Source organism: Biomphalaria glabrata, chromosome 3, assembly GCF_947242115.1.
Source record: "Biomphalaria glabrata chromosome 3, xgBioGlab47.1, whole genome shotgun sequence".
Classification (NCBI taxonomy): Eukaryota; Metazoa; Mollusca; class Gastropoda; family Planorbidae; genus Biomphalaria; species Biomphalaria glabrata.
Genome location: NC_074713.1, coordinates 23,178,523 through 23,205,392, shown reverse-complemented (window position 1 = coordinate 23,205,392; position 26,870 = coordinate 23,178,523). Strand labels below are relative to the sequence as shown.

At 33.6% G+C, this 26,870-nt stretch overlaps 2 protein-coding genes across 6 annotated transcripts in view; one reads left to right on the top strand and one right to left on the bottom strand.

Moving 5' to 3' along the window:
* The window catches only part of LOC106062560 (protein mab-21-like), a 41,824-nt gene extending 32,062 nt beyond the window's left edge, over window positions 1-9,762 (bottom strand). Inside the window, exon 1 of the mRNA XM_056024071.1 lies at window positions 9,168-9,762. Coding sequence (XP_055880046.1) covers window positions 9,168-9,672 — 505 coding nt within the window. The 5' untranslated portion in view covers window positions 9,673-9,762. The remainder of the gene's footprint in view (window positions 1-9,167) is intronic.
* An 8-nt stretch (window positions 9,763-9,770) lies between these two features.
* On the top strand, window positions 9,771-26,220 carry LOC106062563 (protein transport protein Sec23A-like). 5 transcript variants are annotated; one of them, XM_056024067.1, is made up of 21 exons: window positions 9,771-9,888; window positions 10,646-10,873; window positions 11,750-11,807; window positions 11,940-12,026; window positions 12,372-12,452; window positions 12,643-12,801; window positions 13,281-13,381; window positions 16,169-16,313; window positions 16,462-16,620; window positions 16,844-16,959; window positions 17,134-17,257; window positions 17,596-17,766; window positions 18,295-18,401; window positions 19,318-19,471; window positions 20,192-20,343; window positions 20,811-20,898; window positions 21,159-21,245; window positions 21,367-21,522; window positions 21,967-22,035; window positions 22,404-22,439; window positions 25,068-26,220. In XM_056024067.1, the coding sequence occupies exons 2-21, from the start codon at window positions 10,653-10,655 to the stop codon at window positions 25,158-25,160; spliced, it is 2,364 nt and encodes a 787-aa protein (XP_055880042.1). In that variant the 5' UTR covers window positions 9,771-9,888; window positions 10,646-10,652; the 3' UTR covers window positions 25,161-26,220. The 5 variants fall into 5 exon arrangements, with proteins under 5 accessions (XP_055880042.1, XP_055880043.1, XP_055880041.1 ...); XM_056024068.1 differs by having other exon boundaries at window positions 9,796-9,955; window positions 25,071-26,220; XM_056024066.1 differs by having other exon boundaries at window positions 9,796-9,955.
* The last annotated feature ends 650 nt before the right edge of the window (window positions 26,221-26,870 follow it).

Sequence of the window (26,870 nt, the reverse complement as noted above, 5' to 3'; positions counted from 1 at the left end):
ATTTTCGATTCTCACCCCTCCTCCCCACACCCTAGCTACGCCACTGAGGAATGAACTAAAAAAAGGGAGAAGATATTCTTCTTTTGCTGGGCGTCTGTTAACCCTGATCCAGACCTCAACTGATGATTTTAACTCTGAACTACATAGTTGCTTGGATCATTTCAACATTTCTGCTCGAATAGAACGTAATAAACGATCATCATCGCTAGACATTTTTTTTAAAAAACTTTACCAATAGTGTGTACTTTTATTTGAGATGAACAAAGTAGTCGAACAACAGAAATGGTTCTTGTTTTCCTGAAAACTAAAATAGAAAGCGTAAAGTTATTCTCCCGCTGATGTCAGCTGTGTGCACGTGACCACAAAGCACGAGCGTGTGTATGTGTATGTGCGCATGTGCGTGTTTTTTCCCCTCAGTAAATCATTATCTCAACAGACAGGGAAGGTCCACCATTTCCTAACATTTAATCAAAAGACGTCCTGCACTTTCTTGCACAACAAAATGTAGCCGATGTATTTCCTGGAAACTTAAAACTTTAGTTCTACGTGGAACTTCTTGACAATGGAAATGTTGACACCCTATGACCCCTCCAACCGCTACGCCCATGCCTAAAATGTATTTAGTAGGGTGCCTATTTCAATTCAAGTCAGTAAGAGATTTTGAGATTGATTTTAAGACTGAAGAAAAAAAAAAGTTATATTATTATAATAAAAAGGAAGGGGTGTCCCGACCTAAATAAACAATATATAGCCTAGGGACAAATGAACGGATGTAACTGGTGTGTCAAATGCATTCTAAATAAACCATTGTATCTATAAATGTGTAAAATAGATATATACTCAACAAACCTGGGGAAGACCTTTTAATATTATCTGTGGTTTACAAAGTAGCCGCCTATGATAACGCTCAGAAATACTAATAGAAATACGTTTAATAAAAGCTTTCATTTCGTGTCCTTAGGCTTAGGGTTTGGGAGCAACGACCGATATATAGAAAAAAAAAAGGGAGTATTTTGGTGGAGAACAGATTGTCACGTGATATACGCGTCAAGTCCCGAGAGAAGTGTAAACAGAAAGTTTACATTGGCTTCGCTAACATTCAGGTTTTCAAACAGAAGATTGGAGAATGAAAGGGAGCTAATTAGAAATAAAAAGTTTTTCTTACTTCATTTCATGTTCGAGATGTTTCGATTTCAAAGCCTGCAAAAAAGGGGAGGCAAATTTAGACCGCGGTCCTTCAGTTAATAAGTTTCAAGCTACATATTAAATACTTTCGTGAATCTATGATTGAAATACACTTATACTGTATGTTAATAGTGTGTGTTCAATCTTTTGCGTTCAATAGTTTCATGATTTCTACCTGGAAAATGAAATTGTTTTATTTCTTAAAGAGGGTGTCCATTAGTTCTTCAACTAAATAGATAAATATATACAGGAATTAGACAAGTTGTCATCTGTACATATGAACATTAGAGATACTGAGACATGTAAATCATCTAATTCCATCGTGAAAACGTACGCTGGTACAGGCAGCAGGGATGCTATAATTAACAAGCAAAATGTAAAAAAAAAAAAAAATCCTTTTAAAAAAAGAAAAAGGAAAAAAGGCTCATCTAAAGGGGAAGAACTTCGCCCTTCCCTTAAAACTATATCAATGATGTTATTTCCCTTATTCGATCTAAAACAAAATAGTTAATTTTTTTAAAAATTAATTTATGTTTAGTTAGATATAATAAATAAGGAGACTAAACCCAACAAATTTAGTCATATCTGTGAATACTGAAAGATTAGTTTCACTGTTGCTAAAAAAAAATATTAATGGCCAGTAATTAATTGACTAATTGGTTACTATTTTTTTTATTGATTCATGCCTTGTCTATGCCAATGAATAGTTGTGCGAAGTTTCAACTTGATCCGAGAATGGGTGTGGAAGAAATAACGTGTACACACTTTTACTAGACAGACAGAGAGACAGAATGAGTTGATATAAGCTCACTAACAGAAGTAAGAGCTTAATCACATCAAATCATCATTCATCATCATTCATCCTCAGTTACATTGCTCATATTATCCGTAGATCTGTGCATAAATGTGATCCGTGGGAAAAGTGTGTGTGTGTGTGTGTGTGTTGTGGGGGGGGGGAGGTTTGTGGCATTACATGTAATTATTATTATTCTATAAATTTGCCCTCCTTCCTTACCGAATACCTCACCCCCAGTGATAACGGCATGAACAAATTAATAACCAAAAGGCAAGTTTGTTTCGTAAGGAAATAATGTTTACTCAGCACATTTTTTTTGTTTTGATTACCCGATAACAAACACGCCAACACATTATGTCTGGCTACGTTTTATATTCTTTCAGCCTTTCTCAATCCTTCTGAAGACATTGATTTTTTTTTTTCATGCTTACAATTAGATCTAGGTTGAGATAAACAGTGATACTCAAACCACGCCTGTGGTAGGGGCATATCTGACCCGTGCTGTCCGCCCCCTGGAAATGTACGTCCACAGTGCATTATGAAGCCAAACAGGCCCAGTTCCAGAGGACTCGACAATTTGTCTTTTGCCGTTATTCGGTTCGTCCACATGCATGTCAGAAATGTATCTGAGCCCTAGAGACGAAAAAGATTGAGCCCTACTGAAATAAAAAAAAAATTCCACTTCTCGGCAGAAGTAAGGCTAGCAGACGACACAGTCTGTCGCTTCAAACATACATTGAAGTGTAACGACTTAACTCCCTTGCATCACTCTCGAAGACAGAAACACCACAAACGATATGACATGTTTTGTACAAATGTTTGTTGGTTGTCAATGTTTTACATGTTTACGATGATCATTCAAAGTTTCAAATAATCTACTAGCTAGTCCGAACCTCCTGCAGGACGACGGGGGACCGATTGACAGTCCAGTGCGCATACCGCACGACAATAGCCAGACATAGATCTAGCTGTGTAAAAATAACATCAGAACCAAAAGTCGTCTGTAACTATAATACTAGAACAAAAAAGTATCTATATCTATAAACACTCTGTATCTTAGGAATATGCAAAGAATTATATTTTCATTTTGAGACTGGATTAGTATCATTTAATTTTGGTTGAATAGATATATTGTTTTTTGCTAAGAAAAGAGTCTAAATTTAAAGAGGTAGATTCTAAGAGGCCCGGATTTAAGAACATGAACTGTGTGCCAGGGGACCTCCAACGTAACAGAGCAAGAAGAAAAAAATTTAAAATACATTTTTAAGACAATACTTCCATTATAAAACTTAAAATATTATAATATATTTTTTTTTAAATAATTTAAAAATATTTGGTTCACACCGGGTACCAAACACATGATTTGGACACCGTCAGCTGCTCAGCTATGGCTTAATATGTAGGATGTAGTCCCCTTAGTTCATTGGACACATTAGTTCTCCTACATCCATTCTCGAATCAAGTTCATTGGACACATTAGTTCTCCTACATCCATTCTCCAATCAAGTGAATTGTACACATTAGTTCTCCTACATCCATTCTCCAATCAAGTGAATTGTACACATTAGTTCTCCTACATCCATTCTCGAATCAAGTTCATTGTACACATTAGTTCTCCTACATCCATTCTCGAATCAAGTTCATTGTACACATTAGTTCTCCTACATCCATTCTCCAATCAAGTTAATTGTACACATTAGTTCTCCTACATCCATTCTCGAATCAAGTTCATTGTACACATTAGTTCTCCTACATCCATTCTCCAATCAAGTTAATTGTACACATTAGTTCTCCTACATCCATTCTCGAATCAAGTTAATTGTACACATTAGTTCTCCTACATCCATTCTCGAATCAAGTTAATTGTACACATTAGTTCTCCTACATCCATTCTCGAATCAAGTTAATTGTACACATTAGTTCTCCTACATCCATTCTCGAATCAAGTTAATTGTACACATTAGTTCTCCTACATCCATTCTCGAATCAAGTTAATTGTACACATTAGTTCTCCTACATCCATTCTCGAATCAAGTTAATTGCACACATTAGTTCTCCTACATCCATTCTCGAATCAAGTTAATTGTACACATTAGTTCTCCTACATCCATTCTCGAATCAAGTTAATTGTACACATTAGTTCTCCTACATCCATTCTCGAATCAAGTTAAAAATGTTTTATTGTACCGGACAAAACAGGAATCAATTTAAAAATTAACCAATTATTCAATTAATTGTTGGTAATTAATGATTTTGTTTGAAATCAAATTAGGGATATAAAGTTTACATTATTTTGAGAGATATAGTTTAAGTCCGGAGCTTTTCCTTTTGATAATCTTTGTTTTTATATAATTCTCTTCATGGCTCATCCATTCCTGACACCACCAACAAGTCATGGAAAGATCACTCTTTTATTTCTGCAAGATTCCACATTAACAGCTACAGTAGAATGTCGTGGTTTTTTTTTTCGTGTTTTTATCGCCGTAGGATTGGCGTTTTCCATATTGAATTACACGCAAGAGTGGACAATTTCAGGACATTTTTATGATTTTTCCAGGACTTTTTCTTATATTTTGCAATTTCATGAGATTTCCAGGAGCTCCTGGTAAATCAGGAGGCCGCGGAAAATGTTATAAGTTATAAAATGGTTTAATTTAATAATTTACATCTAGGATTAGCGCGGGGCCTATGAAAGTGCGGGGCCCACTGCGGTCGCATAGGTTGCAGTGGCCTAAGGCCGGCCCTGCAGAATATCGGCGTATGCTACGCAGTGGGTCGACTAGTATATATATTTAAAAACTATGATCCAATAGTTAAAAGGCATGATACAATTAAGTAATAAAAAATAATGAGTAGATTTAGTTACAAAGGCTTCTAGGGAAACACGCAGAAGATTTGAACGAATGACAGAATTCATAGCTTCCACGTGTATCTATGATATCTTGTTCTTTGATCAGCACTCATGGACACCTATCTAGAACACACGAACACACAACACCACCATAACCACTTACTTCTTAAGGTCGCACTAAGTGGTGTTAGTTATTCGCTTTTTAAGAAAAAAAAACTACTGTAGGGGAGATAATTATACCACACGACTTGCACAATTTAGACTTGCTATTTTTAGGTACAATAACGTTTCAATATTAATAAAACAAAATGATTGCAAGAAACTCCTTCCGTTATTTCTTTATTGTCCCGCCCACTCCCTAGGTTTATGTAAGCTTGGACACAGGAGTTTTTTTTATCACATACGCTTCACGTAGAGTTATCCCCCCTTGGCCTCCCTCTTCATCTGATCTTAGTATTATTTTGGAACAGCTTTTATTGTGTGTGTCTAATATTTTGTTTTTTCAACTTGCGTGCTGGTAGGCACGAGATCAGGTCAGCCAGGCTCACTACAGCTTATCAATCCGCAGGCCCAGATTTTTTTTTTTTCTCTTTCTGCTCCACCCACCTCCATCGTAAATATCCTGCTCTTAAGTAGGTCACGATACTTTAAAAAAAAAAAAAAGGTATTTATATTAGTTAAGACGCTTGTTTACAAAAAAATGTACCAAACAAGTTAAGGTCTTCCGCCGTTTCTTTCCCCTGCACATCCTTTATGAAATTCCCAACACAGTCAGCAGGGGATATATAGGCAGACATAAACAACACGCACATGTTAAATATACCTGTGAGTGTATATTATATATATATATATATATATATATATATATATATATATATATATATATACTATTGAGCTGTCCAGAAGCTTAATGCATATAATCTCACAAACACACACACTGTATACACACAACTAAATTGAACGTGTGACTATCTAAATACGCTACTATTTTGTTGTCATGCGTTGGTATAGAAAGATCCAGAAATAGAGCAGAACAATGACCTAAATAAGAGGCCAGGGCCCAACATCGACAGCTGTACATACTTTATTGCATGTTCCTCCAGGGAACAATACGCCTCTGAACATCTCTAGGATGTCCCTCTCCATTTCCCACTGTCTAGGAGATTATGCCATGCCTACTCACCAGAAGCAAGACGGAAAAAAAGGGGAGATTATTTGCTAAATTGATTATTCAAGAGTTTGAGTTGCCCACATTTGTTAGTGGTCGTAGAATAAATTACATGCGTTTAGTTTTCAAAAAGGAGAAAGGTGGTCGACAGATCATGTGTGCGCCCCCAATGGTTCAACAGACTAAGAGATAGGTGAAGCTGAAGTTATCTAAAGCTAAAAATAACTTAATGGGGAACTTCTCTCAATTGAAATCATTTCCGTGCGAGTCATTGGCTGAGTCATGTAGACGATATCACGTTTAAAACATTGAAATAAAGATGTTTGTTTGGTGGCTTTATGTAGGCCTAACATCTGGAACAAATGAAGAAGGGTGGGGGGAGGTTTGGGTCACAAGTAGAGTTTCAAGCTACGTAGGCTACCTGTAACTTGTTTGGTAAACTGGTAGTGACCACTGGAAATAGCCAGGAACATACATAAGAGTAGACAAAAAAAAAAAAACTGCTAGTGTGGTATGCGTCCTAGACTGCCGTCTCGATAGTCCCGCTGCCGTCCCCGATGACCAACGGAAGTTTTGGCTAATCTTCAAATCTGACGGAACACCCGTAACGTTAAATAAAACAAACCAATTAAAGTATTTTTATGTATGTAAGTCTAGGTGTCCTCACAGTCACACTATTGAATGTCTACTATAGATAAATATTATAGAGTCAGGTGTCCTCACACTATTGAATGTCTACTATAGATAAATATTATAGATTCAGGTGTCCTCACACTATTGAATGTCTACTATAGATAAATATTATAGAAATAAAATGACCTTCATTAAAAAAAATTATTGTAAACTTATAAATTAAGATGTATAAATTTAACCATAAATCCAAGAGATTAATAACTGTTTCTAGACCTTTCCTAATCTTATTTAACTGTTCTCTCTCAAACAACTTTAACTCTTTCACTACCAGTCCTTTTTTTTTTAAACCAGATTTTTTAATAGCCCAATCTTTCTTAGACATGACCCTTAAGTCTTTATTCTGACCCTTATCACATCATTTATTACAAGGGTCACTATGCAATGACTCTTATCACTTTATATTACGCACACACAAATGTATTTCAGAAAAAAAAATGTATACATATAAAATTAAACAGAAGCATCTTATCTTTGAGAAAAGGTACACAAATGTTTGTGTTAAAAAAGAAATAAATTATCTTTCTCTCTCCACATATTATGTATGTGAGGTTATATGAACTTGTTATGTGACCAGAGCAACTAAAACATAACATTCTGTAACTGTCTGTATTGTATATGTTATAAATTACTATAATACATTATTAGAGAAAATCAATAATTATATAGGCCTACCATAATAATTGTTTTATAGCAGCTATTGAATATTTGAATACAATTGTCAAAACAAAACAAAAAATAGGTAGAGAGTAAGGGTAGTCATCATTGTATCAGTAAGGGTAGTAGGTTGATCTATTAATGGTTATATAAAAATTAATGTAACTGAATATGAATTGTGAACTTATATTATGTTTCAATAGAAGAATCTGATCACTTAATGAATATTCTTTTATCATAAATATATATTAAATTGTTTTTGATCTATTAATGGTTATATAAAAATTAATGTAACTGAATATGAATTGTGAACTTATATTATGTTTCAATAGAAGAATCTGAACACTTAATGAATATTCTTCTATCATAAATATATATATTAAATTGTATTTCTTTGTCCAGTCCTGACCTTCTATATAGAGTTACTAATCCCATTCTGTTGAAACATCAAGTTATTACACTGAAAGATGAACATCAAATTTAATTTTCTATATCAACATTTCCATCCACTTCTATTTAAAATATTACTTTAAAATCACACACCAAAAAAAAAATGTGTTTAAATTTGAAAGATGGATGGAATTGTTAATTATGTCCAAGTATTTAAACTGATTTTTTTTTAAATTAGACAATGTACCAGTATATAAAAAGAAACAGATAATATCACTGACCACAAAGTTAGTTTGTGAGTTGTGAATGAAACTTTTAGCCAGCACCGATTGACATGTCAATAGACATACAAAGCTAAAAACACTTAATGAAAAACAAAACATAACAGTTACAACACAAAAGACACTTTACCAATGCTTGCAATGTCTTTCTTTCTAAATTCAAGGATGAATTTCGATTTCAGGATGAACTAATCAAGAAAAAACATTCACCAAACATTTCAAAACAAAGCTTATCGATTTCATGCTTGTTGGTTATGATAGTTATCCTGTAACAGTCGTCAAGCATAGACTCTTACAGCTGATCACTGGGGATGGCTCCGGGCCACTAAAATAGCATGTTTCTCCAAAATAACCATAACATTTCATACATGAAACATGAACTGGATGTCATCACGATAGTCCCAAGTTCAAACCTAGCCCACTGCCATCCCATACCATTCTGCATGGGGACCGAGCTATTAAAAACCTAGTCTACTCCAATAATGGGGGTGCAGTGGCTAAGTGCTTATTGAACCTGGGGTCCTGGGTTCAAATCTCGGTGAAGTCTGATTTTGAATTCCGGGATTTTTAGTGCGCCCCTGAGTCCACCCAACTCTAATGGATACCTGACTTTAGTTGAGGAAAGTACAACATTGAGGACAAGTTTCACTATTTCTTGTCTACAAAAATTGTTTTGAGTCCTGAGGCCCCCACCAATCAGAGGCTCTAGACAGCTGCCTAGTTAGCCTATGCCTAAAGCCGGTTCTGTCAGAGAACAGAGACAGACAGCACAATGTTGAATAACATACGTACATATAAAAATAATAACTACATTAGGGCCTAAATGCTGGTCCGATGTGCTTATACAAGCTCTAGAAGAAATATTTTGCATTGACATTTATAATATTAGGACTTATATATATAAAGAGTCCCATAGATCTCAAATAGCTTTTATATTAAGCCCTTTTCAAGTCTAGATATGGAACTGCCTGCAGTGAACTTGTTGAGTTTCAGTCCTAAAAATGACATTAAACAACCACATAAGAGCAATGATGCATAGATCTAGATGTTAACCCACTACATAGGCTATGTTAACTAGATTTATGATTTTTCTTTTTGTTTCTTAAGTTAAAGGTTTGTTTTTATGATAAAAGTAAAGATTTCCATTACCTCTGTAGACGACATCAATCTTAATCCCCAGAACTGGTAGGACGGAGGCTGCCTGAATGACTAGCTGAGCAAACATCTCCCTGATTCTGTGAGCAGAGACTAATCCCTGGGAGGTGCCCGACTCCAGCACCACATCTCCCAAGTGGTGGGGCGCCGGGTGGGCTATCACGTGCCCATAGCACTGGAAGTTGCTGTTCTGGTATCCCACATCCTCGAATACTTTCATGGGCAGGAGGTTCGTTAGGATCACAGTCAATTCAAACTCGTCAACGCTCGTTGTCTTCATGCCCTCGAAGTAGGCCTCGTTGGGCATAGGGAATGCGCATTTGAATCGGGCGTCCAGCTCGCCCACTTTCTCCATGAGTGGCAAAATGACCTGAGTCATACAGAAAGCGATAGTGTCCCTGCATAGATGTACGGAAGGTTCCACTATGTTTTGGTGGAACCTGTGCAAAGCCAAGTTCAGCTCTTCCATGTTGTCCTCGACGCATCGATAATCTACCATTTACCCGTCCGGTCGGAGGAGTTGTTTATCTCCTCGTCAAGGCCTCGGCGTCGGTATCAACGAGACCATAAACAAAGCTAGAGTTATCTGTTCATCGAATTTCATAAAATTCTCAGAGTAAAGTCCCCTTGCAAAATGACGTGTCAAGCCTAACTTCCGCCTATGTGTTATTAGTATAGCTGGAAGAAGTTGCTTCATAAATTTTTAACGATTTGGGTAATTATAGAAACCTTAAATTACTATAGAGTCTAGAAATATAAAAGCCAGGATTACGTAGTGTAAGGTAAACATACGCCTTCATTTTATTTTTTAATCTAAATCTAGTCTATTGTGTTTTATTTAGTCATGAGTGTGATAGACTAATTCAATTGTGATCATAGTGATGTCTTAAAAATTAAAATAAATGACTTAATAAACTTAATTGTATTAATCAACTTAATAGCTTAGACTTAAACGTTAAATAAGATTTAGATTCCAAAGACCTAGGTAGTAGATCTAGTCAAATCTAGTGTATTATTAATTATAGTTATACTTATACTTAATATACTATTATAATTATAGTATATATATACTATATATATATTATTATATATTATATATAGTTTAATAATATAATAATAATACGTAGAAGACATAAGAGTAGAGAGAGCATAAATGCCATAATTATTATTATCAGGAGTCTGTTGGGCTGTACTTGTTATTGTAGTTGTATGCATCTACTATTTTAGACATATTGACATATAATATGATTTAAACCTACTGGATCTAGATCTTATAGCTGGTAGACTACAATTTTAGAAAGTATTATTATTAGTATGTCTCTAAAAGCCAAATATAAGTAAGTATAATTATAAATACAAGCATTTGTGACTTTGTCTATATTCTATATAATAGTATATATAAATCCCTAAATATTTGGATTACTTATGACTTATTATAGCATTAATGGGTTTTTATTGTGTTTCTCTTTTAGCAACACTATGGCTACATATCAAGAATTCATTCAGCAGAATGAAGACAGAGATGGCATTCGCTTCAGTTGGAATGTTTGGCCTTCAAGCCGTCTGGAGGCAACTAGGATGGTTGTGCCCCTTGGGGCTATTTTTACACCCCTGAAAGAAAGAGCTGATCTACCGCCCATCCAATATGACCCAGTTCTCTGTACTCGAACAACTTGTCGCGCTATTCTAAATCCATTTTGGTAAGTTAGTGAAAAGAGATTAAAATTAATCAGCTGTCTTGCATGGATTTATTTGATATGATGTGATCCTTGGGTCACACATGTACATTTTAGTCTCTATTGTGTTGAATGTAAGGTGTAAGCTGACTTTTTAATTTAAGTTATAAATACTAACTCTCATAATATAAAATTCTAATTTCTCAAAGCTGTTGTTATGCTTTTTTTCCCTTAAAGTTTTGAAATTTCCACTGTTAGTTTGGCAGGTGGGGGAGGGGTTGGGATAAAAGCTCACAGATAAATTAGCAAGTAAGCAGAGCGGATTTCTAGCTTCACATGAAATTATATGAAAAGGAATTTACATTAAATTGTTTATGTGTAGAATAGCTAACAGCTTATAAATCTATGGTCAGCAAAAAATCATTGGCCTCAGCTCTGGAAGAAAAGCGAGCCAAACGTAAAATGGCAAATATGCAACGTAAAAATATTTATTAACCTAAACATTAATAACAACAAGTCAATTGTGTAATAATGATAACAAATTATATTGAAATTGTCAACTTTATTATTTTAAACAAATTTTACCTGTTGGTTATTTTTGTGCTTCATTTGTTTGACGTGTGAGGTCCAGAACTCACTAGAAGTATCATTATTGTGGAATATGAGAACACATTCTGATAAAGTTTTTATTTCTTAAAACAAGGATATAACACAAAGTTTAAAGGTTATTTCATCTTTACTTTATCTGTTTGTCATATTGTTAGACCTTGGCTCATTCTATTGGCTATCAGCATAGTTTATATTTACTTACTCACTTTGTTATTTTTACTGATAATTTATGCTCAAAAACAATTCTTGAAAAAATTTTGTTGATGCCTTTTCTTTTTGTTGTTGATCCAGTCAAATTGATTACAGAGCTAAGATGTGGACCTGTAACTTCTGCTACCAAAGAAACCCTGTAAGATCATTTTCACCTCCAATAATAGTTTATATTATAATAGTTGGTGTTTTTTTTTTAATAATGATATTATAATTTGTAATTCCTGTTGATAAAAAGATGAAGAAATTATTATTTTTTCTATCATTCTAGTTTCCACCCCAGTACACAGCTATTTCAGAGCAGCATCAACCAGCTGAAATCATACCACAGTTTTCAACTTTAGAATATACCATTACTGTAAGTAAACAACTTTAGCATATAAATATAGAATATTTCGGTAACAGTTGAATTTAAAGACTTTGAGATTGTTAATGTGAAATATTATATATATATACTTTTGTAAATGCACTGAAAATAATTTATTTTAGTTTAAAGTACTTTATATTTAAAATAAAATTGTTAAGTCTTAGGACTACCAACTTCAGACTTCTTTCCAAATTTGAGATAGAGAATGTTGTCTTTTCGCAACCCATGATCCCTTTATCTAAGGATTTAGGGAGAGAGAACTCTCAGGTGTGATCCATTGTGTCTGATATGAGCTGGACTATTTTCATATATTTATGTATTGTTCTTGTCTCTCAGAGAGCTACTTGCCACCCTCCAATATTTCTACTGGTTGTTGATACTTGCTTTCCAGAAGATGAAGATTTGCAAGGACTGAAGGTGAGCAACTCCAATTTTTTCTTAAACTTGTTCTACTAACCAATTCTTTTTCTACATTTTTATGATTTAGAATATGCACATTTCAATTTTATCTAACAAAAAAAACAACACACTATTACAAACTTGACAAGACAAAATATATTTGAAACTTTTGTTTAATTGTTTAACCTGTTCATATGCTAATGGACAGGAATCACTTCAAATGTCTCTAAGTTTACTGCCCCCGAATGCCCTGATTGGTCTCATCACTTATGGCAAAATGGTACAAGTTCACGAGCTTGGAAGTGAAGGAGTTTCCAAATCATATGTCTTCAGGGGCACTAAGGAGCTGACAGCTAAACAAATTCAGGTGCATTTTTCATATCTCTTTTTTTTTTTTTTTTTTTTTTTTTTAAGCTATTTTAATTTTAGGCTTGAGTAATCCCTTTGACTCTGTGGAGCATAAGGCTGCAACTGTTCTTCCTCATTAAATTCTTTTATTCCTTGTTATTCCTCCAGTTGGTTCCATGTCCATCTTATTCTTTGCTTCTTGCTTTATTGATCTCCATATTTGCTTTGGTCTCCCAGCCTCTCTCGTCCCCTGTAGGCCTTAACAAAATTATCCACTGTTCTTTTTGCATTAAATGTCCAATCCAGCCCCATTTTGCATCTTTTGATTTCTTGACCTATTAGTGTTTGCTGGGTTGTTTCCCACAAACTATAATTAGAGATTATTATCTCATTTGACACTTTTGATGTATTTCGATTAAAAAAGAACTTTATGCATGAAAATAGTCTACCATTGTTAGATTTAATATCTCTTTTTACTTGTTCTTATTTCAACTCTAGGAGATGCTTGGTATTGGCCGTGGTGCCCAGGCTCAACCCCAGCAGCAGCAGAGAGGTGGAGCACCGGGGAACCAGCAGCATCCGCAGCTTCCATCAAACAGGTAGCTCTTGTCATGATTATTAGTAGTTAAGACTCAAGTGCTAGGAGCTCCTGGTCTGTGTATATGACTTAATAAGTTGCATTGTACAAAAGTTCTCTTTGATTGTTTCCTTTTGGTGAAGCCACTAAATACGTTTTTTTTTAATCTATAAGTTTTAAACAATATGTGTTTATATGATATGGAACTGCTTAGAAGTGTACAATTTTGTCAAGGACTTCTACCAAAGCTTGTTAAGGAGTGCAAATAATTATCTTAAGGTTGAAGCATTTCTTGTGCATGAAGATTGTTCGGGCATATCTTTCTTAAAATAGTCCCCCTTTTTTAGCGGCCCCAGAAAGGGGAAAAGACGCTATTAGTTTTGTGTGAAATGTCTGTCCGTCCGTCCCGTTTAGATCTCGTAAACTAGAAAAGATATTGAAAATCCGACATCACAATATTTTAGACCATTCAAAGTTCTGATGCAACGGCTACTTTTTTTTTTCTGAAAGCGAAAAATCTAATTTTTAAAATCAGTTATGCAAGCAGTTTTTTTAAAGAGAAAAGGCTAATTAGTATGCATTATAAGTTAGACCTAATTTAAAACGAATAGTAATCTTGTAAACATCATTTTCCTAATTTTTTTTTATTGCGGGTTCGAATCCTGGTTAAGACTGGTATTTTCAACTTTGGAATCTTTCGGCGCCTCTGAGTCCACTCAGCTCCAATGGGTACCTGACATTATTTGGGGAAAAGTAAAGGCGGTTGGTCGTTGTGCTGGCTACATGACACCTTCGTTAACCGTAGGCCACAAAAACAGATGAACTTTACATCATCTGCCCTATAGACCACAAGGTCTATACGGGGAACTAGTTAGGCCAGGTTCACATCTAACATTACATTCACTTTCACCTATCCTTTGATCTGCTGGACCGTTGGGGCACTACACAAGATCTGTTAACTTTCTTTCTCCATTCTTATCTCTCATTTGTCTTTGATATAATTTCATTTGGATGTTCTTTCTGAAAATATTGAAGCCTGCCTGGGTTGGTTCCACGACAAATCGCTCACGACTATTCGTTCACGCGACTATTCATTCATGCGACATATCGCTCACAGACAACCGACAGTTGGTTCATGACAAATCTTCACGCGAAAAATCGTTCACTGGATAGTAACATATTGTTAATATTATATATTCTCGTCGCATGTTTAATTTATTTACATTAAAACTTCTGTAGCTATTATTTCCAAAAACAAAAAAATTCTAGAGATCAGGTCTGATCCGAGTTTCTTTAATTTCGTTGTTGTTGTTGTTGTTAATATTTTGTTAATGAGGACAGTAGGCTATGTGATAAAAATTATACTTAAAAGAAAAAAAAAGAGATCTTACAAGCTAGCTGAAAAATATAAACGGGCCCTCGACTCACTTTACTATGGGTAACATTTTTACTTTCACCTTTAATATACCTTTACACCCCTCTCTTTCTTTTCCATCTACCGGGAATCTACCCATTCATTTGGATACTCTAGTTAACACTTAGTTGAGTGCTAGACAGAATGGATCCTCTGGAAGTAATAAAACTTTATTGGACATTGCCTATACACATATTCAATCTGTTAACATTGAAAATATCTACTAGACACTAGTATAGTACTTTCCATCAAGTTTAAAAGGTGTTCTATTCTATTTTTATTTTAGTTAACTTGTTTCTATATGTGACCACCCATTGGTAGACTAATTTGATTGCTTGGACTTCAATAACAAATTTATTGAAACAATTTTGTTTTGTTTTATTGCGATAAATTTATAATTTTTTTTATAGGGAACCAAAATATTTCCTAGTGTTGTATATGTAATTAGTTTTTTTTTTCTTAGATTTCTTAATTGATAAGTATTAACCTTAGATCTGTATCTAGTATGTGACGTTCAGAGTTGAACAGTGAAACCATATATTGTACCCAATCTAGTACCATTGTTAAAAATCTAAATTATCTCTCGTAAAAACACTGACAGGATTGTGGGAAAAATACTAGTGTGTCTGTGCGTATATTTGTTTTTGTTAATAAGATATCAATAAAATGGGTATGTTAATTAAACATCTGGACCGCTATTAAGAAGATAAGCAAATATGGGTAGGTCGAACAAGACTACATGACAGACATGAGTGTAAAAGAAGTCCTACATGTTGAAAGTAAAAATGTTACCTATAGTAAAGTGAGGGCCCATTTAAATGTTTGCTTGTAAGATCTCTTTTTTCTTTTAAGTATAGTTTTTATCACATACTGTCCTCATTAATAAAATATCAACAACAAACAAACAAAAATTAATAAAGAATTTCGGATTAGGCCCGATCTAGCAATTTTTTTTTTGAAATATCCAGTGAACGATTTGTCTGTGAATGAATTGTTAGTGAACGATTTGTCGTGAACCAACTGTCTGTGAGCAAATAGTCCGTGAGCGATATGTCGCGTGAATGAAAAGTCGTGAACAAAATGTCAGTGAACGAATTGTCGTGTCCCCGCCTGGGTGGACCACATCGGGGGCCGATTTTGATTTTGTGTTTCCACACAAACTGTCTTTTGTAACCTTGTTTTTAATGTGTAACTAATATATTAAAAGTAGACTAGACTTTAAACTATTTGTAATTGGCAATAAAACAAATTTTACTTGACAATGTTGTTTAATGCTTGGTGCTTACATTTTGTGATGTGATGCAAACACGTTTTTTTTCTATAGCAATCAAGCTATATATTATACATCAGCATTAAGTGATGGTCAAGTTTTTTTATTATTTGTTTGTCCATCAGATTCTTGCAGCCTGTCCATAAGTGTGACATGAGCCTGACAGATCTACTTGGTGAGCTCCAGCGTGACCCTTGGCCAGTTGCCCAGGGCAAAAGGCCATTACGTTCTGTTGGGGCTGCCCTCTCCATTGCTGTTGGATTGCTAGAGGTAAGCATTGGAATGTTTTTATTGTTATTTATTATTCCCTTTAAATTTATTTAGGTCAATTGTAAAGTGTACCTGTGAAAAATAAAATTATTTATAAATATAATTGTTCACTTGAAAATGAGAGTGCTTTGTTTTCTTTTTTTTCTAGTGTACTTTTCCAAATACTGGTGCTCGTATTATGCTGTTTATGGGAGGACCATGTACCCAGGGTCCTGGCATGGTCGTAGACGATGAGCTCAAGCACCCAATCAGATCCCATCATGATATTGAAAAAGATAATTGTAAATACATGAAGAAGGCAATGAAGGTAGATCTCTCTGTTGTAATCTCTATTTATAGTTTCTGACATCCATTTGTTACTTTTTCTTTTTACAATGTCCATCCAGTTTTAAAAAAGAACTTTACAAAATAATATTTTTATATTTTATAACCATGTTTGGTCTGTTATGAAAATATATTGAATTGCTTTATTATAAATGCCTTATAAATAATTTATATGTAAAATAAAATTGAATGTTGTGTCTTTTCAGCATTATGAATCACTAGCTAACAGAGCTGCAGCCAATGGTCATGTTATAGACATTTATGCCTGCGCCCTTGATCAAACGGGTCTTCATGAAATGAAGTTCTGTCCGACATATACTGGGTTAGTACACAAGGGAATAACATTGGTGCTTTTTTTTTGTTTCTTGGTATTTTTTATTTATTTAATAATTAAAGTGAAAAAAAAAAATTTGGCTGTTAGTATTTTATTTTTTGGTCAAGAAATGTAATAATGGAGTAGATTATTTATTTTGTTGGCTGTTTGTCTGTTTACCAGTGGCCACATGGTGATGGGAGACTCTTTTAACACTTCCTTGTTCAAGCAGACATTCCAGAGAGTGTTTGCCAAGGACCAGAAGTCAGAGTTCAAGATGGCATTTGGTGCTACATTAGAGATCAAAGTAAGATTATTAATAGCACTGTAAAATAGGTTTAAGTATTTAAGGATTTGTTATTTTACTTAACATTATTCATTAGTACCTGAGGTCACAGCTCTAAATAAATACTTGGCTTAAGCAGGAGAAAGTAAAGGCAGTTGCTCTTGTGCTGGACACAACACCCGTGATAATTGCAAATAGAAACTTACACCCCCCCCCCCTCAACTTCTTGCTTTTGTGGGGAAACTTAATATACTATTTACATTTTACATTATCAGATTGCTTGAATCCTCTATTTTTTGTCTAGCCATCATCGCAAATATTTAATTATTTGTTTATATATATTGTGTCTTTTATTTCAGACTTCCAGAGAATTAAAAGTTTCAGGAGCTATAGGCCCTTGTGTGTCTCTAGCAGTAAAAGGTCCATCAGTTTCTGATACAGAGATAGGTCTTGGAGGAACTTGTCAATGGAAGCTTTGTGGGCTCTATCCTAACACATCTTTAGCTGTTTGCTTTGAAGTTGTCAATCAGGTTGGTAATCTCTTTAGCAGTTGTTGTTCTACATCCTAGCACCACCAGTCTATAGATAGTAATTATATATCAAATATGTGTAAGTCTTACATTTCTAATCAATGTAATTATGTATCAAATGTGTAAGTCTCACATTTCTATTCAATGTAATTATATATATATCAAATATGTGTAAGTCTCACATTTCTATTCAATGTAATTATATATATCAAATATGTGTAAGTCTCACATTTCTATTCAATGTAATTATATATATCAAATATGTGTAAGTCTCACATTTCTAATCAATGTAATTATGTATCAAATGTGTAAGTCTCACATTTCTATTCAATGTAATTATATATATATCAAATATGTGTAAGTCTCACATTTCTATTCAATGTAATTATATATATCAAATATGTGTAAGTCTCACATTTCTAATCAATATAATTATATATATCAAAAATGTGTAAGTCAATGTAATTATATATATATCAAATATGTGTAAGTCTCACATTTCTAATTAATGTCTGTTCCTTTATACAGCACAATGCACCCATACCTCAGGGAGGTCGGGGTTACATTCAGTTTATTACACAATATCAGCACTCAAGTGGAGAGAGAAGAGTTCGTGTATCAACAGTTGCTAGGAGGTGGGTTCAGTTTGCTTTGTGTGTTTCAACATTGCATTTTACAATATTTTTTTTTTGCTTGTTATTCTTTCAAAGTGTTACTTGTTTCAAAATTTAATTTTGTTAAGTTTAATAATAATTAGAATGATGATACATAAACACCAATATAATGCTGCACATCACGTTTCCTTGCTGTGACATGTAGAAGGGGTTATCAACATGAATACTAGACAAAAAGACAGGATATTGTTGTAACCCTTCCTTGCACCAGTGCTTGAGGTGCGCACTAGTGAACGTAAACAGGAGGAGACTAGAATGGAGAGAAGAACAGTGCATCAGGGATTGTGAAGAGTCTGAATGTTTGGAAACTAAGAAGCCAGCTTTTGGTGCTGCCTGAAGGTTGTAGAAGGGACCTGGAGCGAAGCGGGGAAGGCTGTCGTTGGACCACATTCGGGTTGCTGTCTAAAGGACTGGTAAATTAGTAGAAAGACTCTGAGGAAGCTGAAGGATGCTATGTGTTTGTCCTAGTGAATAAACACCTGTCTTTATTTCCTGTTACACTGTGTTGTGTTGCCTGCCTTTACGTTGAGTGCCTACCACATATGTTCTTATGTTTAATGGAAGACCTTGTTGAATGTATATTAGGTGTATTCTTAATCAGACGTCAATCACACAGAATAAGAATACAGCAAAGTACCTACACTATATATTTACTTAAACATAGAATTTGGTTTTACAGTTTGGTTTATGAGCTTCAAGAGTTTATTTGATCAGTTACTGGAAGAGTTTTAGCTCAAAAGTGTGGTGCAGATTTGAAGATTAGAGAACAAAAATTGATCTTATATAATTATGTGCTTCCAATGTTTCATACTTAATGACTTTATGAACTCATTTGAAATATCTTTGTTCATTTGAATGTAAATATTTCTTCCTCCAGCTGGGCTGATGCCAGTGCAAACATTCAACACATTTCTGCTGGGTTTGACCAGGAAGCTGCTGCAGTGATGATGGCAAGGATAGCTGTGTATAGAGCAGAAACAGATGATGGTCCAGATGTCCTTAGATGGCTTGATAGAATGCTCATTCGATTGGTACTAGTTTTAGAATTGAAGTAAAATTTTTAAGGGCCCCAAAAGGGGAAAAGTCCCTATTATTTTTGTGTAATCTGTCTGTCTGTCCCCTTTCATCTCATCTGTCCTTGACTTTCGTCGTAAGGGTGCTGTAACATTGGGGTAATCAAATTCCTCCACCTTTCCCAATCAGCAGTTCTTTCTTTTAACTCTCCTTTATATCTCAAAAATTAGAAAAGATATTGAATATCCGATATCGTGATATTTTAGATCTTAAAGTTCTGATGCGGTCGCTACATTTTATTTTCTGAAAGCTAACTGTTTACATTGTGATAACAATAATTACATTAATATATCTCTGTAGCCTGTGGTATCATGTTGTTAGTCTGTCTAACTATACAAAATCAACAACATTTTTGACAAGCACTCTTCTTTTTGTATGGACAGAGATAGGGTTGTAGTGGTTGATAGTTTGTACTTCATAGCTTCATAGCTTCTGATATTCTTGTTGAAAATATTGAAGCCTGCCTTTTGACATGGCTGAGCCAGACCACTTCAGGGGCCAATTCTGAGTTTGTGTTTCTACACAAACCATCTTTGTAACCTTGTTACTTTTAATTTGGCTGCTGAAACTTAAGAGAACAAACAAATAAGGGGAGGGGGTTCAAAAAAAACAAATGTTCCAATTGACTTAAATTTGTTAAATTATTTTGTGAATGTAATCATTGTTTCCCATTTCAGTGCCAGAAGTTTGGAGACTACAATAAAGATGACCCGAACTCTTTCAGGTTCACTGAGAACTTTTCATTGTACCCGCAATTTATGTTTCATCTTAGAAGATCACAGTTTTTGCAAGTGTTTAATAACAGCCCTGATGAAACATCATATTATAGGTGAGGCCTCAGAACTGATATCAATCCTTTATTTAATTTCATCTCATTAAGTATTTACTTTTTTAAAAAATCTTTTGCGTTGTTTATCATGTGCAATGAGCCATTATTTGTCAGTTTGTGTGATTCCTGCTACTATGTTGTGTGAATGAAATGTTTCATTGTTATGATCAATTGCCTGATTATTTCCATTATTTGGCAACAGAAATGCTTACCTCCTATTACCTATCTCTTCCTTGCAATTAGACTTGAAGCCTGATGGAATATTTCTAACTATCACTCATTTTCTTGATTCAAAGTGTCTTCTTCATGATCTCTATAGACTTTAAAATCTTTATTTGTCCTGTGGGTTCCATATATAATGTACAAATACATTGTCACTATTAACTTAACAAACAAAAAATGGATTAAATAATTAGGAAAAAAAGAAATGATTGTCATATAATGACTCCCTTGTTTTATCTCTCCAGGCATATGTTGAATGTTGAAGATCTGACACAATCATTAATCATGATACAGCCAATACTTTATTCTTATTCGTTTCATGGACCACCAGAAGTAAGTATAGTCATTTAGTGATAAAAATTGATGTGAAAGTAACTTAAAAAAATATTACGCTGAGATAGTGAAATTTTCAATAAATGATACAAGTTTTTAGTGTTTGAGTAACATTTCACCAAGTTTTATTTCATTTGTTTTGACTAAAAATAGTCATCTTCTGTTGAGACATTGTAATGTAATGTTGATATTATTGATGTACTGTTGAGAATAAAGTAAAAAATTAATATTGAATTTGTTTGTTTTTTTATTTCCTCTAGCCAGTCTTACTGGACAGCAGCAGTCTTCAAGCAGATAAAATTTTACTTATGGATACATTTTTCCATATTTTAATTTATCATGGAGAGGTCAGTTGTTGTCTTGGGATGCATTAATATGTTCGGAGGAGTTGAGAAAACTCAATTTTAAATTCTAAACACCAAATCATTTTTGTTTTAGCAATTGTTTTCTTTTGATATCTCATTCTAGACTATAGCTCAGTGGAAATCTCAAGGGTACCATGAGATGCCAGAGTATGAGAACCTGAAACAGCTGCTGCAGGCTCCTTTAGATGATGCCCAGGAGATATTACAGACTAGGTTCCCAATGCCCAGATATATAGTCACAGAGGCTGGGGCTTCACAGGTGAGCTGAAACAAAAAGTGATCTTTTATTAGTCCCAAGTCTTTGTAAGATTTTGAGTTAATAAGTAGTTCATTTGTTTTATTTTATAAAATATGGAACTGATGAGTAGGGAGGAAATTTGTGAGAGACTTTGTAAAGCCTTTCTGATAAGGAGGTTGTCTATAATAGTAAATGTTAGTCAAATGCACTTAAGTATTGCTGTTATTTTTGGGACTATGTTAGTGTAGCTAATTGAGAAGGTTTTGATTGCCAATTTTCTGTTTTTACCATAACTTGATATCATACATCTTTATTTATTACTTTATTACTCATAAATATCTTGTATTAAACAATCATTGGACAGTTTTAAAAAAAACAACTATAAGTGTTTATTTTTCTCTTTCTTTTGTAAGATCTGTTTATGTTCTTATATTTTAAGTATTTCTTTGTGTGAATTGTCCTCAGGCTAGATTCCTTCTATCTAAAGTGAATCCATCACAAACACATAACAACATGTATGGCTTCGGTGGACAGGTGAGAATAAGTTTAAGTGTAGTATCATTACATAGTCCAGCACAGTTTTGTCTGGTTGTCTTAGAAATGAGAGTTTCTTTCTACAAGCTTATATTTTGTTTATTTAGCATTTTGATATAAAGATTAAGAAATGAAAAGTTATGAATGTAGAGAAACATTAAAAGTAAAATAATGCTGTCTCGTGTTTATTAAATAAATGCTTAACCTAACAATACAAAAATAAAAAGAAAACTATAAATTTAAAAAAATGTAAGTTTGAGTTCAGTTTTGAAGAAAAACTGTAATACATTTTTCTTTTTAATTTATGAACTTAATAAAGAAAAAAATAAATAATTATTTCTCTACTTTCTGCCACCAATGTGCACCAGCTAATCATGAGTGGTGGCCCTGGACATGAGACTGGAGTAATTATCAAACTTTCTATTCCTTTTGTTTTTGTTCAACTCCTAATGTTGTCTGTGGAGGAAGTCAAAGTGCAGTCTCTCATACCTCTAGCTCTGTCAAACAAATGTCAGTCTCTCATACCTCTAGCTCTGTCAAACAAATGTCAGTCTCTCATACCTCTAGCTCTGTCAAACAAATGTCAGTCTCTCATGCCTCTAGCTCTGTCAAACAAATGTCAGTCTCTCATACCTCTAGCTCTGTCAAACAAATGTCAGTCTCTCATACCTCTAGCTCTGTCAAACAAATGTCAGTCTCTCATGCCTCTAGCTCTGTCAAACAAATGTCAGTCTCTCATACCTCTAGCTCTGTCAAACAAATGTCAGTCTCTCATACCTCTAGCTCTGTCAAACTGTTAAACGAAAGTTACATTGTAGAAAATTATAACATTTTTTAAAGTTTGTGTCAATGATTGATGTAAGGTATAAGACTGCACTTTGTTTCCTTGGTTTAACTTTGATGGTAATGATATGGTTGTGGTATCATCTGTCCTTACTCTATTTTTTTCCTTACTTCAAATTGGAATCAAAGCTTTGAGTCACACAATTATTTAGATAAAAAACATTAAAATCTGTAATATGTTTTTTACAAATGTTTTTTTTTTTATAATATAAAATAACTTTGTGGAGGTTTTTTTTTTTTAAAAACAAACAAAACAACTTACTGCATTATGCTCTATTTAGGGGTTCAGTTATTGGTTGATTCTATATTGAGATTATATCACTCTTATAACTATTTAAATTGATCTCTACTCATTGATGTCAACTTTAACATATTTGTATTAAATAACTTGATACTAAAACTTCAAAACAAATGCCAAATCTTTGTTTGTATAAAAGCAAGTTTCAAGTTTTTAAGATTCAGGCTGATACAAATCTTACTGAGTTCAAAAATGATGTTAAAATAAAATCTAAATGGCTTAAAAGAAGAGACAAATATTTTATTAATGGGTTTTCTTTCATACAAAATTTAATTACAAACATAAATTGTACCGCCTCTTCCTAATACATTACAAGTATTAGACAAAATGTAGTAAATAAATTATTGTGCCCCATATTTTTTTTGTGTGATGGTGAAGAAATATATCAGGAAACGTTCGGATATTACATATAACACCAAAAATCACAATGTTTTAAACCCCTCCCTTCTTTGTAAAAAAAAATAACAAAATTCATTACACACCCACTCCCACACCCCTGTAGAGTAGCATAAGAAAAGTTGAGTTTCACAAGACTTATTTATTCATTTTTTCTCAATACTTTATATATACATAGGGTGTCTGCCAGAAAACCTATGATGATTGGTATTTTTAACATTAATATTTGGGCACGCATGGCCTTAATTGTGCAGATGTGCCAAAAACCCAAAATATCAAATATCAAAATTATATTATTTGAAAACCCATGGCTTAGCCTTTCCACGAAAGCCAAGGGACCACTGTACCTGTGATTTTATTTGAATTTTTTTTATATCCTTCTTGTAACAAATCATAACAAATTTATATATCCCTCCACATTAGTCATTATGCAATATCCGAACATTTCCTAGGATAAAATTTTGAAGTTGGCAGTGTGCCCATATTAAATTAAATTTTATAAGGTTGATGGTGGAAAGTGCATTCTATACTTTGTTTGAATATAATACTTCTTATTAATGTTGAATGGTTGGTGATGGTTAAACAAGTCAGATTCAGTTAATGAAAAGTAGACATTTAAGATATGTTTATAATTACTAAGTGTATACTCTCAATATTTTGTGCTGCCATTGTAAGTGGCTAATTGATTTAGGAACATCTATTTCTTTTATTGTTATTAGAAACCTATTTCAAATGAATTGACTCTTTAGCTTAGCAGACTTAGTAGATAAACAATGTACACATTCTGGTAAAGGTTAATTTTAACACCAAGAAAGTATCCAACTTTTTCTTACACAATTTTGTACAAGTAGACTGTAGTTTCTCTCTGTATCTTAGGACCTCCAAGCTATTTTCAACAGAGTCATACAATTAGCAGATGTTTCAGTGCTTTGGTCTTAGTAACTCTCTATGTTCTGTTTTTATTTTATTCATTTTGCAGATATGTCTTATCTAGGACAGTTTATTTATATATATTTTAAATAATAGTTGTGTTGGTTTTTTTTTTAAACAGTACAAAACAGTAATTCTAAAAAATTATGTTATATCTGGTCAGGAAACATTCCTATGATGACGCAACTGTATCTGAGAAGCTAAAAGTATAACAAGTAGTCCTTAACTGATATACTTTATATGGTGGTCTAAGCGATAGAGCACATTTGCTGCAGATTTAAAGGCTCTGAGTTGGAGTAGTAAGAATGGGGTTATTTTTTATGGTCACATGATAACCTAATAGACTTATAAAGCAAGTTGACTTCTGTGTCACATGCCCATAAACTTTTACTTTCCATTTTTTTTATAAAAGAAAAATACTTTGATTTAAAAGTTATTACTGTGTATTAAAACTCAACTTTTATTATGATAGTTATGATACAAGCCAAGGTTTATATTTTTGTGAATAAATGTAATTGTTTAATTTAATCAGCCATAAAATTTTATTTTATTTTTTTTTGTCAAGCAGGAAGGCTCTGTTCCAGTTTTGACGGATGATGTCAGCCTCCAAGTTTTCATGGACCACCTTAAGAAACTGGCTGTATCCAGTTCTTCCTGAAATGAGTCGATCCCTCTAGTTGCCCATAACCTTCCTGCACCAGTTTTGGCACCAGTCAAGCATGAAATAGAACTAAGAGCCCGTGCAGTAACTCTGATATAAAATTAGGGCTTTAAGTTGTTTTTTTGTTCAATTCAAACATTATTTTTAAAATGGGTTTTAAAATTTTAAAAAAAAAAGGACACAAAAAAAGTTTATGAACCAACTGGCCATTAAAGTCTTTTTAATTATTTTTTTCCTTGTATACATCTTTATTTATTTATTTTGTTTCTGTTGGGTAAAATTTGGATGGAAATTTATTTTTTGTGTGTGATATCAAACTAAAGTTTGTTAATGGAATGTTTTTAGAAGAAATGTGATACATGACGGGATGGCTGGGTTTATTGATGATCAAACTTGTGCATTGATCATTTTGTATTAATTATTGACTAACATCCATTTGACTTTTGTTAACAATTCTCATTTTGTATATGTTCTAGGCTGAGATTTAGTTTGTCAAATATTTTTTGTTGTTGAGTATAATATTAAGTTGAATCAGGATTTGATTTTGAAGGAATGATTTTGCATCATAAAAATCTTTCATCTGACATCTTTAAATGTTTTCTTGAGACAGCGATGGGAGTTAGAGGGATCCTAGTTTGTATACCATACTGTCTAGCCTTTCTTAGCCCGCTCCTTCAATCTTAGTGGTTGGATTGCAATGGAACTTCAAACTTTATCATTGTATAGGAGGGGGGGCTAAGCTAGTCTAGATTAAACTTATAGTAGACGTTCATTAGTTTCTTTGCATGCAAAAAAAGTTTCTCGCCCTTAGTGCTATGTAAACATCATCTGGTTTGTTATCAATAATTTATTCATACATTAAAAACATTTTGTAATAACACTGACATGTCCAGGCAAGAAAACCTGAGTGATCTCCCCTCTCACTGTAACATTAGTTTTAGAACCTAGTCATGAGCCATCTGTCTGGCGCCATTTTGTAAATGAAACATTTAGAATGACATTCTACACAATTTACACACTATTCAATAAATTGTATGTTATTATTATGCCTGCTAAACATGTTTTCTGTTCATTTATTCAACAGATAAATAAATTTATGGGGGGTGAAGCCTGCAAATTTATTTTTTCAAGGGACTATTTTTTTTTATTATCAATACATAAATGAATGTTAACCAAGTCAAATGACTTAAAAATAAATTCACTTTCATCTTCAAAAAAAGGACCTATTATTAAAATGTATACATTTTCGTGAGAGCTATCTGCAACAATATTGACTCTTACAAGAAATGTCAATAACATCTCTACTAGCATGATTCTTTGCAAGTTTCTTTTTGTCAGAATGGGTGAAATTCTTCTGATGCACATCGTTATGTCAAATGTCTGCCACAAGATGTCTAACTTAATACGAAGAAGATGAACATAGGACAATCACATGTATTACAGATCTAGTTGCTATGTCAGTACTATTACCTCAAATGTCCCATGCATAATGATCTAAAACTGTTTTTTTTACAACCGAAAAATTGTTTCCTTTTTTTTTTTATTACATTCTTTAAACCCTCTTGGACCATACTTTTCAAACCTACATCTCATTCTCCAGCTGGCTAAGGGACACAACTAATTGAAGAGCTGGGTAAACTCTTTTTTGCCATTCCTACCTTTAGTATTCAATTTTTTAAATTAAATTATCTAGAATAGTAACAAAAT

Coding starts and splice junctions, on each gene's coding strand:
- LOC106062563 (XM_056024067.1), top strand. CDS start 10,653: ATGGCTACATATCAAGAATTCATTCAGCAGAATGAAGACAGAGATGGC. Junction 16,621..16,843: donor ACATGAAGAAGGCAATGAAG/GTAGATCTCTCT, acceptor GTGTCTTTTCAG/CATTATGAATCACTAGCTAA. Junction 22,440..25,067: donor GCCCTGGACATGAGACTGGA/GTAATTATCAAA, acceptor TTTTTTGTCAAG/CAGGAAGGCTCTGTTCCAGT.